The sequence below is a fragment of the Lissotriton helveticus genome, chromosome 3_1 (genome assembly GCF_964261635.1).
Source record: "Lissotriton helveticus chromosome 3_1, aLisHel1.1, whole genome shotgun sequence".
Classification (NCBI taxonomy): domain Eukaryota; kingdom Metazoa; phylum Chordata; class Amphibia; order Caudata; family Salamandridae; genus Lissotriton; species Lissotriton helveticus.
In genome coordinates this window covers 1,857,080,581-1,857,100,054 of record NC_136061.1, presented here as the reverse complement: position 1 = coordinate 1,857,100,054, position 19,474 = coordinate 1,857,080,581, and the positions used below count along the sequence as shown (strand labels likewise).

Sequence of the window (19,474 nt, the reverse complement as noted above, 5' to 3'; positions counted from 1 at the left end):
TTGATGTCTCCTGTTTCCCTACTACCAGGCTGTTACTGGAAAAAATAACCTCTTTGAACAGCACAGGAGCCTCCAGCAGCCCTGGAGGTCACCTAATGCATGTGTCCCTGGTAACAAACCATATTTCAGAGTCCGGTGATGCATGAAGTAGGAATCCATGCCCTAAACTCCGTGCCTGTGGCCTTCAGTAGGTCCTGTGCATTCCCAGAAGAGATGGTATGTTGTCTCGTCTGCAGTGCACCCTCTCAGGCAGGACTTATATTGGTTTAGTCCTCTTGCATGCATGAAGGCTCTCATGGGAAGTTCACCTTGGATGGCTGGCCAGGCAATGTCTTTGTGCTGGTTTGTCAGGCGCTTGGATGCAAGGTTTCCCCCACACGTGGTCTGCTGTGGCAGAGGGTAGGGCGCCGATCGGCTCGCTGATATGGGTAGGGTGGATTTCCAGATCTGCCAAGTTTATGATGCTCACTAGGGACCTCTAGGAGCAGCTTGCTGTGCCGCACCTAGACCAGCAGTGCTGGTGCCTTGCTCACTAGGGACCTCTAGGAGAAGCTTCCAGTACTGCACCAAGACATGCAGTGCTGGTTCACTATGAGCTATTGGTGTTGCATTATGATGTGCAACGCCAATACCTTAAACTATCAGTAATGCGAGACCTATTGCAAATGCTCGTTTTTCCAATGTTGCTTGGGAGCCATTGGACCATCTTCTTCCACATCTTCAGATTTTAGGAGCAGGATTCTGTAACTGCATTGGCTTGTGCATTCCTGTCCACTTATCTGTCACTGATTATTCAGTGTTTCCTGGCATTGGTGTCGGTCTGGTCACCAGTTTGAGTCCCATGGTGAGGTCTTCTTGCTGAAGATTGCTACTACGTCTTCTTGGTGTTGATCTTGAGAGTTTGCTTCATCTGGTTAGTATTTCGATCATGCAGGCGGTGAACTTGTTAGTTTTTCGGGGGGCGGGGTCTTGCCTTGGAAGGCGATCTGTGTTGTCCGCATAGAACATTTTATGTTGTGTGCATGGATGACGTTGGCCAGAGGGTAACCTGTATTAGTTGCAGAGGGTGGGGCTGAGCGATGAAACGTTTGACACTCCAGAGATTAGTTTGTGGCATTCCGACTAAAGTTCCAGGCTCACGGCTTCCTTCCTATGTGTTAAGGAGTAGATCCAGCGGAGAGCGGGGTCCTTGGGTGCCAATCTCATGCAGGTGTATGATCAAGCTGGGGAGTGAGACCATGCTGAAGCTTGCTGAAAGGGGGCCATTGTGTATTCTGTCAAGGATCACATGGCTCTCTGTGGCATCGATTAGCACGGTTTCTCTATTGTGGCTGGGCCTTAATCCGGACTGAATGGCGTCATGGAGCTGGTGGTTGCTGAGGTGGTCGGCGAGACATCTGTTTATTTCTTGAAGACCTTTGCTGGGTATGGTACGATGGAGATGGTTCTGTCGTTTGAAAGGATGGCTGGGCCAGCAGATGGCTTCTTGAGCAGGGGCGTGATGGTGACATGTTGCCAGGCGTCCGGAATTGTGACTCAATTAATGGAAGCTTTGAGGATGGGTGTTAATGCTGCTCTGATCATTAGTCCTGTGGTGGGGCGTCTGATGGCTTCCAGAGTGGGTGGTCTGCATGGTAGCAGCAATTTCAATGGCTGTGACATTGCCTGAACAATTGGCATAGTAAGTTCTAAGCGTGTTAACACCCTATCCAATTGCAAAACTATAAATTGAGTTTTTTTTTTCTTCTTGGGTGGATTGCCTAGCATATTTCTCTTAAAAAAATAGTGGTTTAGCTATATTCTATATCAAATTGCTTATCGTTCCTAGGCAACAGCTGTTAGACTGAAGGGTACATCTCTGCACCACTCCTGGAGTCTCCGCTGACTTGGCTATTAGTTGCTGAACTACAGAATGAGAGCCCTATCGCAAAACCCTCTAATGGTCAGAAACCTGTGTTTTTTTTAAGGATCTGATATCCAATTTATTTTAGCTAATTTATTATAATTCGACACCACTTGCTGACAGTAAATTCTTAACAAGACTAAACAAATATGGCTTTAACGGCTTCCATGCGTCTGACATCCCCTGGCCCTCCTACGTCACGGTGGGCGTCGGATGGCCCAGGGCCATTCCCTAGCAGCGAAGCGGTTAAATGTGTCCTTTATTTACATGCATGTACGTGTCTGTAGGAGAAAAAAGAAACATACCAACTTCCACAGTAAATCTCCACCATGTTCTGTCCGAGTCTATAACAGTAAATTATGGCAGCGTATGTCGGAGTCAGACATGATAGTAACACTTCTGCACATATCTAAAATGTTAAACTTTCTACGAAGGTATAAAAGAACGTGCAAACAAGCACATGATGAAAATGAAGGTCTAAACGAGACTTGTCCCATCATGCATCCCGCTTAATTGGCATAATGCTTTTATGATGCGTTTCGTGTTATCAATTTTTGATCCTTTATTGCTTGCAAGATGAAAAGCGTATCAATCACATCTTATTGCATTTCTTCTTGCTATTTTATGTACTCACACTTTTATGAAGTTACATTTATGTAAACTCCAGTCATACATATGACATACCGTTTGAGATTGGTTATCTATAGAATTCCTAAATAAATATGAAATGGCTCTCTGCCCATATGATGTCCCAATGTAGACATACAAGCTTGGGATGACTTTAAGATCGCAAGGTCTGACTCAATTTTGAGCAGGCCAAGACTTGCACTTTTCCCTTGACTCTGTCCTGATCTTGCCAAGAACCAGTGAACGTGTCAAGCTACTCAGACAGTGACATTGAAAAGACACCTAATGTGACATCAGTCTTCAAGTGCCTTATCTTATTTCAAGGTCCAACAAGAATAGCCAAAACAGTGTAGTCTGAATTGTTGTATTTTTACCTTTATGGGAATTTCTTGTACTGCAAGGGTCTGATGTGCCCCCAGAGTTATGCAAGACGTTCCTAAGGTGATCTGGTAAATCTTGAATAGGATATGGTATAAAAGGCCTGACATTTCCTCCACTTGACAAGAGGTCCTGCATTACCCTTAAAGCTGATCTTGAGCAGAGTCCAAGAGGAGCTGATGTGACGTGTTTTCCTTTCGCAAGTAACGCAGCCTCCCCAACGACTGATAATTGCAGCTTCTACCTGTAAACAGGTATGCAGTGTGCGGATTCCCTAAAACTCTAGTGGGTAGTTGTACTACTCCATGCTCTCCTAGCGTAGCGCATAATGTAGGTGATAGATTCTTAGGCTACTTTTTACTATAATGTACATTTGTATTTTATTGTTTTAGTTGGCAACAGGCATTTGTGCTGTTCTAATTCTGTGTGGTTGCTTTAAATGTGCTAAGCAACAGGAAGAGCCTGTTGGAAAATATATATATATTTTTGTTTTATTTCCTTGTTTTATTAATTGCCATGTAGTAATAGCATTTACAAACAACTGAAATTGCATATTTGCATCTCTTACGGTCACTACTTGCCACCAGTGTTTGACTTATTTGCTGCAAGTTCTGTATCTGGTACCTAAATGTGTACATCACTTGCTATAACGTAATATTTCTTCAAATATTCGACTAGAATGTACACACTACTCCTTGTAATAACATACTCTTGGGGGGGTGAACAATGGGATGGGGGGGGGGTAAGCGGTAGGGGAATAATCTCACAGAATTATTAATATTATATTGAGCGCAGATGGTGTTACTACATTGCATGTCATAAGCCTCAGTCCCCTTCCTTCGCCAACACCTTCTTTCTTGTGTCCCAATTTTAGTGCATGGTATCTTGGGTGTATGTCAGGGGTTGCTGTGCGTGCACTGCCCCTGCTCCACTTCTGAAATGGTGGCCATCGGGTGGGGGGGTGTAACTAGCTATTGTGAGGTACTCTGTTTGCTCTTGTGCCCTGCTTGTTGCTTGGGATACCCCCTGTGTCTTCAAGTGTTCCTACAATGTGCCTCGGAGGTCTGAGTATTGTATCCCATGCTATGGCTGTCTTGGGTATGCCAGTGGTATCTTCTCGCCGGAGCGCCACGCTTTCTGCTTGCGCCCAGCATATCATGGAGTGATACCATGTCTTCACTGACGGTGGGTCAGGGAACTTCCGTTGTTTAGTAATGAGGCGCTTTCCCACTGAGTCCCATGTCTATAAAGTGGGTTGTCACCTTATGTTAGTCCTCTGGTATAGCCCCAGTAAGCACACCTCCCAATTCCACTCCATTGTGCGGTCAGTGCAACTCACTAATTGTGTTGATAGTCTCCCAATATGCAGCCAGCTTGTTGCATGCCCCCAGCAGGTGTATGAGATCTCCTCCAACCAGTCTGCAGCGAGGGCACCGTGCATCCTCACGTTTGACAATTTGAGGCCGGTGTCATGTAAGCTCTTTGTGTTATGTAATGTTGTATGTATAATGTAAGAACACCAATGAATATAGACACAATGGAGACTATATTGACTTATGACTTGTCCAGCCGGACAGAGGTCCAAGGATTTTTACTTTTCAAGGATAGTCACGCAAAATACCTTCAACAATTCTTTGAAGCAGGGCACAAGCCTGTACCCTAACGCTACCTTCAACAATTCTTTGAAGCAGGGCACAAGCCTGTACCCTAACGCTTACAAATTGGCATGGTGAAGAATAGATCAAGAAATAGAGCAGGGTTTTTAGGCAGAAGCTACAGATTTCTGTGAGTAAAGCAATTTACAGAAATTCAATTAACACCATTACGAGCATATCACATACAGTATACAATTACAGTATATGGTGTTTAGAAAGGTCGACGGCGTTTCGATCCCATTACCAAATTAAAGGGATCATCAGGACAAAATATTGCCTAACCAATAAAAGCTACAATAGCCCACTGGCCTTTCGCAAAAAGTGATTGCCAGGCGGAGGGTAGAAGGACAAGGCACCAGAAGCGAAGAAGAGTCGCTGACACAACCGGCAGATGCTCGGTGGGTTTGAATTTATTGCAGAGAAATCGTCATCCCGTTATCAGGGAGACCTGAGGAGACGCGCCAGCAGATTGCTCGGTCGCGTAAGGGGAAGTCTGCCGTGTCAGTGGACTGGAGATCTCTTCCCTGGCAGTAGACTTCCCAGTCTACTGCCAGGGAAGAGATCTCCAGTCTACTGCCAGGGAAGAGATCTCCAGTCCACTGACACGGCGGACTTCCCCCTTACGCGACCGAGCAATCTGCTGGCGCGTCTCCTCAGGTCTCCCTGATAACGGGATGACTATTTCTCTGCAATAAATTCAAACCCACCGAGCATCTGCCGGTTGTGTCAGCGACTCTTCTTCGCTTCTGGTGCCAGAAGTGTCCTTCTACCCTCCGCCTGGCAATCACTTTTTGCGAAAGGCCAGTGGGCTATTGTAGCTTTTATTGGTTAGGCAATATTTTGTCCTGATGATCCCTTTAATTTGGTAATGGGATCGAAACGCCGTCGACCTTTCTAAACACCATATACTGTAATTGTATACTGTATGTGATATGCTCGTAATGGTGTTAATTGAATTTCTGTAAATTGCTTTACTCACAGAAATCTGTAGCTTCTGCCTAAAAACCCTGCTCTATTTCTTGATCTATTCTTCACCATGCCAATTTGTAAGCGTTAGGGTACAGGCTTGTGCCCTGCTTCAAAGAATTGTTGAAGGTAGCGTTAGGGTACAGGCTTGTGCCCTGCTTCAAAGAATTGTTGAAGGTAGCGTTAGGGTACAGGCTTGTGCCCTGCTTCAAAGAATTGTTGAAGGTATTTTGCTTGACTCTATCCTTAAAGTAAAAATCCTTGGACCTCTGTCCGGCTGGACAAGCCATAAGTCAATATAGTCTCCAGTGTGTCTATATTCATTGGTGTTCTTACATTATCTATGCATGGGACCACTGTTGTTGTAAAAATATGTTCCCCGAGGTCCTGTGCTGACTCGTATGGGTGCCCTTGTTGTTTTGTATACACATGTAATGTTGTATGAGCCGAAGCCTGGCATTCCTCGGTATGCAGGTAAGGCTTTCTAATAGCTTAGCCCACTCCCGGTCCGTGCTTTGTCTCTGCAGAACTGTATCCCAATGCTCTTTTAATTTTACTAGTGGGGCTGCCGTATGTGCCCGTAATGACTCTGCGAACCATCTAATGAGCTGTCAGCCTGCACCCATTATGTGTAGATACTGGAGTGTTGAGTGGGTTTTTGGTTCTTCTGTAATGGCACCCCAATTTGACCACCACATTCTGATGAGCGCTGTGTGCAGTAAAAACCTGCCCTGCGGGAGACATTATTTGTTCACAAACAGGAACACTATCTGCGTTTAGGTACAGCAGTGTCAGCAAACTGCCTCTCACGAAGCCAGTGGGCCACCCACTGCAGCTGTGCTGCCAGATAATAGTGTTCCATGTTGGGGACTGCCACTCCACCACCATCTACCGGCAGGTACAGCTTGGCTAACTCTACTCTATTTCGGCTGCCCTGCCAAATGAATATCCTAATATCTGCTTCAAAAGAACTGAACACCGCTGGCTTAATGTATACCGGCAGGTTTGCACAGAGGTACAATAGCTGTGGGAGGGCCACCATTTTCAATGGCGCCACTCTCCCCATTGTGGGAATAGGCAGCCAGCGCCAAAATTCCATTTGCAATCCAATTGGCGTTATTGCTCTGGTGTAATTACTCTCTGAAAGATCCAGCGGCTTTTGATCTATTTGAATTCCCATTAGTGTGTCTTAGTGCAGTTTGTGTGGTATTGAAGAACGAAATAGGTTTGTTTCCAATCACCACAGCGTGTCTGGATTACTCAGTTAACGACCCGAAAGCATGGACACCACTTCAACTATGTAATGGGTGTAGGTTCTGTGGGGCTATAAAAACCTGTCTTTCACCTTCGTGTTGGAGCATTCCACTATGTTTACTCATAAAGCTGAGCCAAAGACTTAGTTTATGAAACGGTGTGACACTCAGTTTCTCACCCTCCTTTGATCAAGAGTTTCCCACAACTCCACTTTCTTTTCTCTTTAAAAAAAAAAAGTTTACTTTTTAATGTTTTTTGTTTTGATACTCTTCACCCGAAGTCTCTCTTCACTGACTGAACTCTGTTAAACTGCATGAGTGAACTGGGAAGGCATGTGATGAACAGGCACTTGAAGCAACAAGCTATCCTGACTCTGCAATGCTCTTGTTGCCAGTCTATAATTGATTCCTAGATGGAGGTGGCTTGCAGAAATGTCTGCCCTACTAAAGCTAGGACTTGCAGCTGAAAAAATCATTCTTTAGCATAGTGGGATGTTTTTGTAAAGGATGACTTTGACCGATTTCACCACTGTTGGAGGCTCTTTTTTTTTTTTTTTTTGGTCTCGCCTAGCGTTCGCAGCGCACATGCGCTGCTCTCGCCATGCGAGGGCTTCTTGGGATCAATGATTCCAGAAGCTCTTTTTGCTCGGCCCATGTTTTGTATTGGTGCCTGTCATTTTGCGTCACCAGTTATGCAAAACCGGTATTTTGATTGTCCAGGAGAGTTTTTAGTCCCTCCTGGTTACCACCCTGTCCGCTTTTGGCCCCACCCACTGGGATCGCATCTTTTACTGGCAGCGGGCGTCGGTGTCCTACTTAGCTGCTACACACTTTTTGTTCAACAAACTCTCGGCTTTGGCAAAGGCAGCCGCGCTTTCACTTTTGCATTGCGCTTTCACTTTTGCATTGCGCTTTCACTTTTGCATTGCGCTTTCACTTTTGCATTGCGCTTTCACTTTTGCATTGCGCTTTCACTTTTGCATTGCGCTTTCACTTTTGCATTGCGCTTTCACTTTTGCATTGCGCTTTCACTTTTGCATTGCGCTTTCACTTTTGCATTGCGCTTTCACTTAAAGTGAAATTGCGATGGAATTATAAACCAGCGGCTGCCTTTGCGCAATGCTGAGAGCTTGAGTTTTCTTTTTACTGCACTTTATAGCTGCACACGGTGACAGTTTACCTTGTATGTAGTCAGTTTACCTTGCATGTAAGCAGCAGGCAGCGCAACCATCTCAGCATTGCTTCTGTGAATGCGTACATGGCGTGCAGCCTGACATTCCACTGAGCGAAGTCTCCCTTCCTAACCATACTTCAGCAGGCTGCTTGTTTCCACATTGCTTCTGATCCTGCCCTCCATCCCTGGGGTCGCCCACTTCCTAACTGTCTGCCTGGGATCGATTTTAGGAATACAGGTACTACTTCACATAACTGTGGAAGCCGCTGATCTCAATCTCTGTTTAGCTCTTAAGTTTTCACCCCTCTCTTTCCCAGGGCCATCTCCCCTCGAGCGCCCTCCCAGGGGTTCTCCATTTCCCCCATGGCTCCACCACCTGCTCTGGATGCTCCTACTTGGCTGTAGATACTGAGCCCCGCCATGGAAGGGGCTCTGGAGAATAACCTTGCTGGAGCTGCGAAAAGTGAAATACGATTCTGTATGGGGAGCAGGTTTAAAACCTGGATTGGGGGTTACAGCGAGCTGGGAGGGGAACTGGGGCCGCTACTCTGTATAGCTCCTGAATGTTCCTATGCCCTGTGTGCACCTTCAAATAGTTATAACTTTGTAGCCAGCAGTGTGTGTGTGTGTGTGTGTGTGTGTGTATATGTATTATTTTTCTAGATTTCTCTATTGCGTGAACTTGAGGCAAAGGTATTGGAATGCTTTATGAGCACCTGTTACACAAGAACACATTCGTTTTTGTAGCCACAGGAGATCAAGCGAGTTGCTCAGAATCGCAGGACATTGAGCCGAGACCCAAACGTGGTTCCCCAATTACAATTTTGGCAGAGTGGGCAGTTCTAGACTACGCCACACCCTGTCCCCCAATGGAATGTGCCTTCCTGAGCTGCCACATGTGGAGTGAGGGATTTTGAGTGCGGGGTGGAAGGCTTGATAGCAAGTAGCTGAATTTGCCCTTCTCCCTCAGCCTAATCCGCCCCTCTCCCACCCCGCTTTGTTGTTCACTTCACATGTCTATTGTAAATCGAGCTCCTGCAGGCAGCAAAGGCCTCTTAACCCCTTGCATGCTGCCGCGATTCTGCGTCTGTGTGGCAAAATCGCGAGTGGGTGGGTTGATGACGGCCCCCAGCCGTCATCAGCGCCGTAGTGCATGACGGATGGGGGCCGTCATCAGCATGCAAGGTTTTAAAGGCATCCGTGAATGGTGTAAACATGGCATTTGGGTATTTAGGGGACTTGAATATTCAGTGTTGGACTTTTATTGCCACGCATGATGTTGCGGTCCTGATGTGCTTTGTTAATAGTGCACATCTGACACTTGTAGTCCGGCGATTAGGTGTATTTATTGTTGTACTGGATGCGTATTTCTGAATTGCTGTTTTTGTGGGGGGCAATGAAAACTTTACTTGTACCATTTATACATTCCGAGTGTTTCGGTGTACAGCTGTACATGAGTACTCTTGTGTGACATAGTTCTGAGGAGCATTGAAAATGCAGTAGGTCTCGCATTTGATAAAGTTTAATGCTGTTTTTTTTTGTAGAATAAAAAAATATATCTGTTGTGCCAGATTTACATGACTAGTTACATTTGTATGACCTTGTTCCTCTACTGATCAGCCCCTGGCTGCTGGAGCCACTAAATATAATATTCTAATAATGCAATCCTGACTACCGTTGACATTTTTATGGAGTTTAAAGTGGGGTTGACTAGTGAACAATGCATGGCTTCTGAGGGAGCTTTAATCTGGCTTCTTTTTAGTTCTTAGTTAATTTACCATCCTCTTAAACTAAATCGTTTTGAATGTTCTGCAGAAGTGAGATAAACTAGTTTCTCTTCCCTGTGTCAAGATACTTTGTACAGAAATCCGTGAATGTCTGTTGTCTGTTAAAATGACGCACACTACAATCTGTGGATTAGAAAAAGGGAAGTAAACAGTTAATCTAAAATGTGCTAATTTCAAATTGTCTCTATTTAGGTTTACAACAGGTTTGTCTAGTGTGTAATTTCACAATTTGCCTTGGTCTCCCATTTTAGGTTGTCGTTTGATACAGAGGGAATGATCAAGAGAGCCAGGGCTCTAATAAAACTATACAAAGAAGCTGGTATTGACAAGGAACGGATCCTCATCAAGCTCTCATCAACCTGGGAGGGAATCCAGGCAGGAAAGTAAGCAGTGATCTTTCTAAAACGTGCCCCTCTGAAAGCTTGCTTTGGAGCCTTTCAAAAGACCCTATTAGTGTGTGTGTGTGTGTGTGTGTGTGTGTGTGTGTGTGTGTGTGTAGATTAACACCTTCTACTCTATTAATGCTACCATTTGTGTGCAGAACCTCTACTTGGATTTAAACATTCCCTTCTAGGCTAATGTGAGAGCCTTACTAAATTAGTGTATAGTGAAAAAACAATCCAAGGAAGAACTTTTTTAACATGATTTTAAGTTCACTGCTACACCATAATGTTCCTTGAGCTGCAGACCTTTCTTCTGATTGCTCCCAAACTGTGCTTTTTCTATTCAGATTAGACTGTCCTTCTAGTGTTAGTTGGTTTACTTTCTCTGGTTGTATCGTTTGCTTTTCATTCTCCTTGGGAATAGTTTAAGAGGTGTCCATAACTCATAGTACGCTTGATCTTTAAACTGTTTCAGAATTCTGGAGAAGGAGCACGGCATCCACTGCAACATGACCTTGCTCTTCTCCTTTGCCCAGGCTGTGGCTTGTGCGGAGGCTGGCGTAACCCTGATCTCTCCTTTTGTGGGTCGTATCCTGGATTGGCATGTGGCAAACTCTGGAAAGACCACATATGAGCCTTCTGAGGATCCAGGTAGGTCCGCTGTTGGCTCATAGTTGTATGTGTTTTTTTATTTCTGTAAAATTAAATTGCTTAATACTTTGAGGCATCTTGCAAGAGTACCAGTGAAATCTTGTTAGTAATTTACCATTATAAAAAATATATGGTTGGGTTTCGTAAGGTTTGTGCTCTATAATATATTTGCACCTCTTAGTAAATGTGTAGAATTAATGATCTCGCGCAGTGAGGTTTGGACAGTGGGTAAAAATAAATCTACACATGAAGCCCTTTTATTAGTGGCAATTCACTCTCCTGACTGGAATTCTGTAGAGCTTGTAGAAAAGAAACTATTTACTAAGTGACATTCCTCCTGTGAAAGTTGTCTTTGAAATGCTTCTAAAATGTGTTTTTTACAAGATCTATTTACCTTACTTAGAATGCAGTAGGGGCATTACTTTCCTGCGGACTGTAATAGTCTGTAAACACCACGCCAGCCTCCAGCTGGCATACTTCCCCACATGCATGAAAATACAGAGGGATCTGGCGGGGGTGTTCATAAGTATCCCAAACACATTTGTAGAGCTGCCTGACCCACAAGGGTATTGGCTCTGAGATCAGTGCGATTGGAGAATAGCATCCTCCCCCTCCAAACTCCCACTGCAATGAGTTTAGGGCAATTTGAAAAGCCTGTTTGCTTTTTGATAGCATGTAATAGTATTGGAGGCTGTTCATCTAGCTGCAGTTTGCTTGGAGGATGGAATATCCGTACAGGCAATACCATAGTAAGCCACTAACTGTTATGATTGCCTGATAGCATTTCCTAGTCTAGGAAGGATCAGAGTCCTCATTTTGCATCCATTGTGTGAAGCAAACGGTCTGCCGTAGTAGAATCTTCCTGAAATGTTGGAAGGACAAGTCTTTAACCTCTTCCATGCTAATGACAAGGTCAGCTCGTCATGCAGTTTACTGGACCTGTGCTTATCGCGAGCTGACCTTGTCATGAACAATAAGCTTTTAGGACTTTCAGCACCCAGCGGGAAAAGCCTTAGCATTCAAGGTGTTATGTGGAAATCTGAAATTACTTTGGGAAAGGACGACTGATCCACCTTAGTTTGTAGGGTTCCTCAGTGCAGAGTTTGAAGCTGACTAACCCTTCTGGCTTAATTATCGCCACAAGGAAATCTACTTCCTCTGCCAAGTGTTGGCAACCTGGTTCATAAACTCTTTCAATACGGACATTTTATATCTGAAGTAAGATTTCATGACCATGGTGGAGAGGTGTGGTGCAACGGCCAGGGCAGCTGACTTCAGAGCACAGGTTTCATGGTTCGATCCCCTGCTCCAGCAGCAGCTCAGCGCCATGTGACTCTGAGCAATAGCTCACTTCATTTCCACGATGGCCTCCCGCGCCTTGAGACCCGTAAGGATGAGTAGTTCGTTATTTACAAATACGGATTTACATTTACCATATTTAGGAGGTCGTTAAACTTGAATATTTTATTTATTCAAACGGTGGAAGTATTGCATTTGGTGCTGCAAAACATCCAGTGGGCTTATGCCTGGTTCAGTGCTTATGGACTATAATGAAGATTCCCTTGAAGAACCAGGGTTTCATGTAAAACTAGGAATTTTGTTTTCTTTTCATCTATTGTTTGAGCGCAAGAACCATGAATTTGTAAACCTCTTGTTAGAAAATAGTTAATCTCTCTGCAGTGTAGATTTGCCAATGCGGGTTACAGTATCTTTTTGAATGTGTCGTAAAGATATTAAAACCTTCCTGACACTTGGTTTTAAAATGCACTGTGGCCATGAGTAATGGGCAGTGGCATCTGGCATTTCTTCGTTCCAGGCTGATGCTAAATTAATCTCTACAGCTTTGGAATAAAAAAAATTTTTTTTTTTTTTTTTTTAGCATGAAGCTGAAAACTCCTGCTCTGATTAAGAGTATATAATGCTTCTGAAAAATAGTATGTGAAGCCTGGTTTTTCTACCACTGCTCTTGTCACTCTTATGTCGACCACCAGTTCCTTCAGGCTTTATCCCTTAACAGTACAATGAATTAATGCTTGAAGAGTTCCTTTTAGGTCTAGCCTGGGCAGCGCATGCACTGTTCTGTGAGGCATGTTGTAATGTAGACTATTGCTGCAGCAGATCGCATCTTTTCAATTCGATTGTGCCCTACACACACCTGCTTTTGATTGTCTGGCATGTTTAATCCCGCCTTTTTGCATTTCGGACCCTCCCAGCAGACTGCCCCTGCTGCAGGTGGTCTTGCACATTTTCTAATTTCCGGCGCTTTTATTTGGCGGGCTTGTGTACCAGCACGGTGCCCACTTCAGACTCAGTGCCTGCATTTTCCAAGGATGATCTTTCTTATTGCACAACTGCCGCTGCACTGAGTTGAGGTAGTGTTTTTGTTGGCCACCTTCTCCCTGGTCGCTGCTTTCCCATTTGTATCCCAGCCTCCCACACATCGTTCTATTTTGAAGCTTCATTTTCATCCAACCTTTGTTTGACCCTTACACAAAGAAGTACTTTGGAAGATTGTTGGCAATCGTGGCAGAATTTCTTTACAATTTCGAAGCCTCTAGAATTTCTGTTCCCTTGGCCCCTCTTGCTTACAGGCATGCAAGTCTCCACCCAACTCCCCCTTTACTGAAGAACACCTCTATCACATGGGAGTGATGGGTGTTTACTCTGTGTAAATTGGCCGTGCTGTTCACTTAATCACTATGCATTACAGGCAGCTAGTCTCCTCCACATTAATAGCTTAAGCGTCTTTTCCCAGAATTAGCAGTTGTATTTTACAATCTTGTTTTTCTAGCTTTTTCTGTGTGAAGCCAAAGTAACCGCTCATCTGCAGACTCCCCTCTCACCTGGCACTCTTCAATCACTCATGCTCCCTTTGTGGAGCGAGATTAGGCAATTAAGCCAAAATTGCTTTTAAAATGCCCATCCTATTTACTGCACTGAACACCAAGGTATCCGCACAGCTTTACTTTCACTTCCGACATCTGCGCTCACCACTACTTGTCGCTGGGACCTTTCAAGCGTTTCTTAAGCTTCTGTAAAAATAGTAAATATGTTTAAACAATTCAGCTCGACTCCTACATTCTTGTGTCCCAAATGCCATGTGTACTTGTGCGCTCTCTGGGGTTCTATAAAAGCCGCTGTAAATGTGTGTAGAGAAACTGCAGTTTGAGTCTCTGATCACGGTGTCATCGCACACCCAATGTAATCATGTCTCGAACGCTTTGGAGTTAAATTTTCCTAATATTTAGTTTCTGTTGTACTCTTCGAATTGTTACAAAAAGAAGGGGTAACAGTTTGAAAAGAGCGCACAGCAAATATAGGTAAGTCACAATATCACAAATCTTAATTTGGTGCTCCAGGAGGGAACGGGGTCGGTTACCACAACCCCATACTTAAACCACCTTCTGGTGATTCAAAACATAACAAAGTTCTTCAGAGCACTCCAAGTAATAATTAAGAACAGCAGTTCTGATAGATACATCTGCCTTGTGGATTCCTCACCTTGTGAATAATCCCCCTTGCGTCAGCAACGTTCGGAATTTTTTCTTTGTAGCACACCGGCGTGGACGACGTCATAGGAACGCGGCATCGCGCGCGCGACTCCGTCTGACTTCACCGACCCCTTATTAGGCCTACGTCGGCGTGATGACATCAGTTCCCTTTTTTCCGCGTCGACGCTAACGGTTTCAGGGATCTTCTGTAGTTACAGATAGAGACTTTGTTACTTTTTGTCTGTTACTGTTTCTGTTCTTCGTCGAGGATGTTGTCGAAGAAAACTGGATTCAAACAGTGTGGCTCGTTTGCCCGGATGATGTCAATTACCGATCCACACGAAGATTGCTTATGGTGTTTGGGGTCGGATCATGACGTCAAGGGCTGTCGATCCTGTTCTAGAATGAATCCGAAGGCTCTATGTGAACGAGAGGCTAAACTTTTATTAGCCAAAATTAAAAATAAGCTGGTAGATCTTCGAGATCAAGACACTCCAGATCGAGACCGAAGTCAAGATCGAAGTCACGATCGAGGTCGCGATCGAAGTCACAAAAGCTCTGACCGAACCAATTCTGGAAGTTTGGAAAAAGCCTTTGTCTGCACCTGCAGTATCTAGATCGGTGGCGAGACGTTATAGGGTGGCTCCTGGAGATCCTGAGTTTGTCATCTCACCCTTCACCGGAGAGTCTGGTGGTACAGGCTGCTTGTGCGAATAGATCAGCAGGCTCTTTTCCTCAAGTTCCTGGAGATAAAGACTCCAAAAAATTGGATCAAGCCGCTAAGGTCTTCTCAGGTAGCATGGCTTTTAAATAAACAAATGCTACTTGTTTGCTTGGTAGATATGTACATGCCCTAATGGACTCTGTCAAACAATTGTCTGCGAAACTTCCGGAGGAGGACAGAAAACTTTAATGAAGTTTTGGACACTCAGCAGCCCGCCAAGTTATTCAGAGTGGCATGGACACTGCAGACTCTGTGGCTAGAGTAATGGGTTCTTCAGTGGCTACCAGAAGAGCTGCTTGGTTAAAGTCCTCAGTTTTCCGCTGATGTACAGGCTACTCTTTTGGATTTACCTTTTGACGGGGTTGGTCTCTTTGGGAAGAAAGCGGATACGGCTTTGGAAAGGTTCAAAGATAGCCGAGCGACGGCTAGATCTTTGGGCTTGCAGGCGATAGTCACTAGGAAGTTCAGGGGCTTTGGCAGATCTTCCTTTCGTCCCTTCAGACAAGGCCAGCAACAGAACCCTCTGTACAAGTCTTATAGAGGTAGACAGAAGGGTCGTAGACGTCAAGCCTCTTCCTCCTCTACTTCCTCCTCTAATACCCACCCCCCACCTGCAACAGCAAAGCAGCCCTAGATCTGCCATTCCGGATCATGCGGGTCCGGTAGGGGGTCGGCTTTCTCATTTTCTACGGGATTGGGAATCTGTTACATCAGATCTTTGGGTTCTCAATCTCGTAGAAAATGGGTATGCTCTTCCTTTCCAGGAGTTCCCTCCCAATTACCCTCCTTGCCAAGGTTATTGTTCGGAGGACCACCTGCTTCTCCTGCAGGAAGAAGTCCTGGCACTGTTCAGAAAGGGTGCGATAGAGGTGGTTCCGGAGCAGGAGAGGGGTCGGGGATGCTACTCCCGGTATTTTCTGATCCCCAAGAAGAATGGCGGGCTTCGGCCAATTCTGGATCTCAGGATCTTGAACTTGTATCTGAAACAAGAAAAGTTCAAGATGCTCACTCTTGCGCAGGTTCTTCAAGCGCTGTTGGAAGAAGACTGGATGGTGTCGATAGACTTGCAGGATGCGTATTTTCACATCCCCATTCTGAAGTCGCACAGAAAGTATCTCCGTTTTACGGTGGGATCGCAGCACTACCAGTTTGCAGTCCTTCCGTTTGGACTTACTACTGCGCCTCGAGTTTTCACCAAGGTGATGGCAGTGGTGGCGGCACATCTCAGAAGGTCGGGAATTCCTGTATTTCCGTATCTGGACGACTGGCTCATCAAAGCAGTCGCCAGAGAAGGTGCTCCTTCATTTGCAAGAGACAACTCTGTTGTTTCACAGGTTGGGTTTTTCGATAAATGTGCCTAAGTCTCACCTGGTGCCCTCCCAGCGCAACCTGTTCATAGGTGCGGTACTGGACACTACTGTGTCGTGCATTCCCTCCTCCTCAAAGGATTTGCGACATACAGGAAATGATTCCTTTATATTTCAATGGAGCGGTTGTTCCAGTCCTGAAGGTCCTTCGTCTGCTTGGTCTGATGGCTTCTTGCATTCTGTTGGTCAACCATGCACGCTGGCACATGAGGGCAATCCAGTGGTGCCTCCGCAGGCAGTGGTATCAGCACAACGGAGATCTCAGGGAGTCAGTGAGGATCTCCAGAGAAACTGCAGCGGATCTGCCTTGGTGGAGTGTTGAAAGCCATCTTTCTCAAGGAAAGCCTTTCCAGCTGCCTCAATCGGTGGCCAGTGATAACGGATGCATCCACTCTAGGGTGGGGTGCTCATCTATGGAATCTGGAGGTCAAAGGTCTTTGGTCTCCAGAGGAAAGGTTGCTTCATATCAACCTTCTAGAGTTACGGGCGATACGTTTGGCGCTCAAGGCCTTCCTCCCTTCCCTTCATGGTCAGTCGGTTCAAGTCCTGACAGACAACACGACCGCGATGTGGTATATCAACAAGCAGGGAAGAGTGGGGTCGCAGTGTCTCTGCAGAGAGGCTCTGCGTCTCTGGTCCTGGGTTCAGGACCATCAGACTTGTCTGATAGCAAATCATCTGGCCGGAGTTCTGAACGTTCGTGCAGACGTTCTCCGTCTGCAGTTCTCTGCCGAACACGAGTGGAGGCTCCATCCAGAGGTTGTTCGTTACATCTTTCGGATGTGGGGGGGAACTCCTCGGGTGGACCTGTTCGCCACTCACGATAATGCTCACTGCCTGTCATTCTGCAATCTCCAGTATCAGATGCAAGGAGCGTGTTTCCTCCCATACCCTTGATTCCTCTGGTTCTGAGGAAGATTTGCCAGGACTGGGCCCAAGTCATATTGGTCGCCCCGGATTGGCCAAGAAGGGTGTGGTACTCAGACCTTCTCCACCTCTCCTCTCACCCGCCGCTCTGTCTCACTCTCAGGGCAGACCTCCTCTCTCAGATGGAGGACCAGGTTCTACACCCCCACCTCCAGACATTACACCTTCATGCCTGGAGATTGAACAGGGCAACCTGAACTTTTTCTCTCCCTCACGATGTGGTGGATGTCTTTCTTTCGGCCAGGCGTGACTCCACCAAGTCCATCTATTCGTATAGATGGTCTAAATTTGTTGTTTGGTGTAGGGAGAAGGCTGTTGATCCTTTGAGGGCTCATTTATCTGATATTTTACAGTTTGCTCGCTCTTTGGCGCAGCAAGGATTTGCTGTTGCCACAATCAAAGGTTACGTGTCGGCGTTATCGGCATTTCTTTGCTTGCCGGATCAGCCGTCTCTTTTTAAATCTCCAGTGGTTTTGAGGTTTCTGAAGGGGCTTACTAAGTTCCCTCCTTCTCCATTTATCGTGCCTCAGTGGGATTTGAATCTTGTCTTTACTTTCTTGATGGGTTCTCCCTTTGAACCCTTACACAAGTGTCCCTTGAGGCTTTTGTCTTTCAAGACGGTCTTCTCAGTAGCAATCACTTCGGCAAGGAGGATGAGTGAGCTTCAAGCTCTTAGTTCTAAGCCCCCGTTCCTGACCATTCATGCTGAACGAATGGTTCTTAGGACCAGGGCTGCTTTTCTGCCTAAGGTGGTAACTCCCTTCCATCTAGGACAGTCCATTACCCTTCCTACCTTCTTTCCTCCCCCTCACCCTTCCAAGGAGGAAGAGAGACTGCACCGTCTGGACCCTAAGAGGGCGGTGTCTTTTTATCTGGATAGAACGAAAGACTTCCGGATTGACGACCAGCTGTTTGTTGGTTTTGCTGGCAGAGCGGTGCACAAGCGCACACTTTCCAGATAATCCTGTGCATCAAGATTTGCTGCTCCCTGGCGGGTAAGGACCCTCCTGAGGGTAGAAGAGCTCATTCTACCAGGGCAAGGTCTGCTACTTCTGCATTGTCTAGAGGTGTACCTGTTATATTTGCAGAGCCGCGACTTGGGCCTCCCTCCACACTTTCGCGAAGCACTACTGCTTGGATACCGAGGTGAGGAGGGACGGCCACTTCGCGCGTTCTGTCCTCCAAGATTTCCTGGTGTAGCAGAGTGGACTCCCTCCTCCGGGAGTGGGGACTGCTGTGGGACTCTATTCACAAGGTGAGGAATCCACAAGGCAGATGTATCCATCAGAAGAACAAGTAACTTACCTTCGGTAATGCTTTTTCTGGTAGATACAGGATCTGCCTGTGGATTCCTCACTGACCCGCCCGCCTCCCCGTCGTCCACTCTGCTATACCTGGTTTTATTTGTATATTTATTTGTATATATTTTGGGTTTTGATACCTTTGCTATGCACTGTGTGCTATTTTGGTTTGTATGTACTGTGTACATTATATATGTATATTTCCTGTCATTGGTCCGTCCGTGTGCCTCGAAGGCACGGAAAAAAGGGCGGAACTGATGTCATCACGCCGACGTAGGCCTAATAAGGGGTCGGTGACGTCAGACGGAGTCGCGCGCGATGCCGCGTTCCTATGACGTCGTCTATGCCGGCGTGCTACAAAGAAAATTCCGAACGTTGCTGACGCAAGGGGGATATCCACAAGGTGAGGAATCCACAGGCAGATACTGTATCTACCAGAAAAAGCGTTACCGAAGGTAAGTAACTTTTTTTTCTTCTCCAGTCGTATTTCTATTTACAATGTCAAAGTTAATTTCTTCAATAGATTAGAAGGCAGGCGGTGGAATCGCATGCATTTACAAGAGCAACCTTTCTATTAATAGTCACCACCCCTTCTCTTACCTCCTGTGAATACATCTGCTTTGATGTCATCAGTGAAAACAAACCTGTATGTTCTCTACACATCTACCACCCACCTGGGGACCATCACCTCCCAACAACTCATGGACACAATCTCAATCAACTCAGGACGGCAAAACACACGTTTACCTGGGCGATTACAATCTTCACTGGAATGATTGTAGTGACGCAGTGGTCAATAGCCTCAAATTACCTTAATGCTTCAGACCTCACCCAAATTTGCAACAGCCGGACCCACGACAAAGGCTCTATCCTCAACCTTGTCATCT

At 45.7% G+C, this 19,474-nt stretch overlaps 1 protein-coding gene across 1 annotated transcript in view; it reads left to right on the top strand.

Annotated features, from left to right (window-relative positions):
• The window catches only part of TALDO1 (transaldolase 1), a 110,244-nt gene that overhangs the window by 41,282 nt on the left and 49,488 nt on the right, over positions 1–19,474 (top strand). The window contains exons 4-5 of the mRNA XM_078682811.1: positions 9,995–10,126; positions 10,602–10,777. Coding sequence (XP_078538937.1) covers positions 9,995–10,126; positions 10,602–10,777 — 308 coding nt within the window. The remainder of the gene's footprint in view (positions 1–9,994; positions 10,127–10,601; positions 10,778–19,474) is intronic.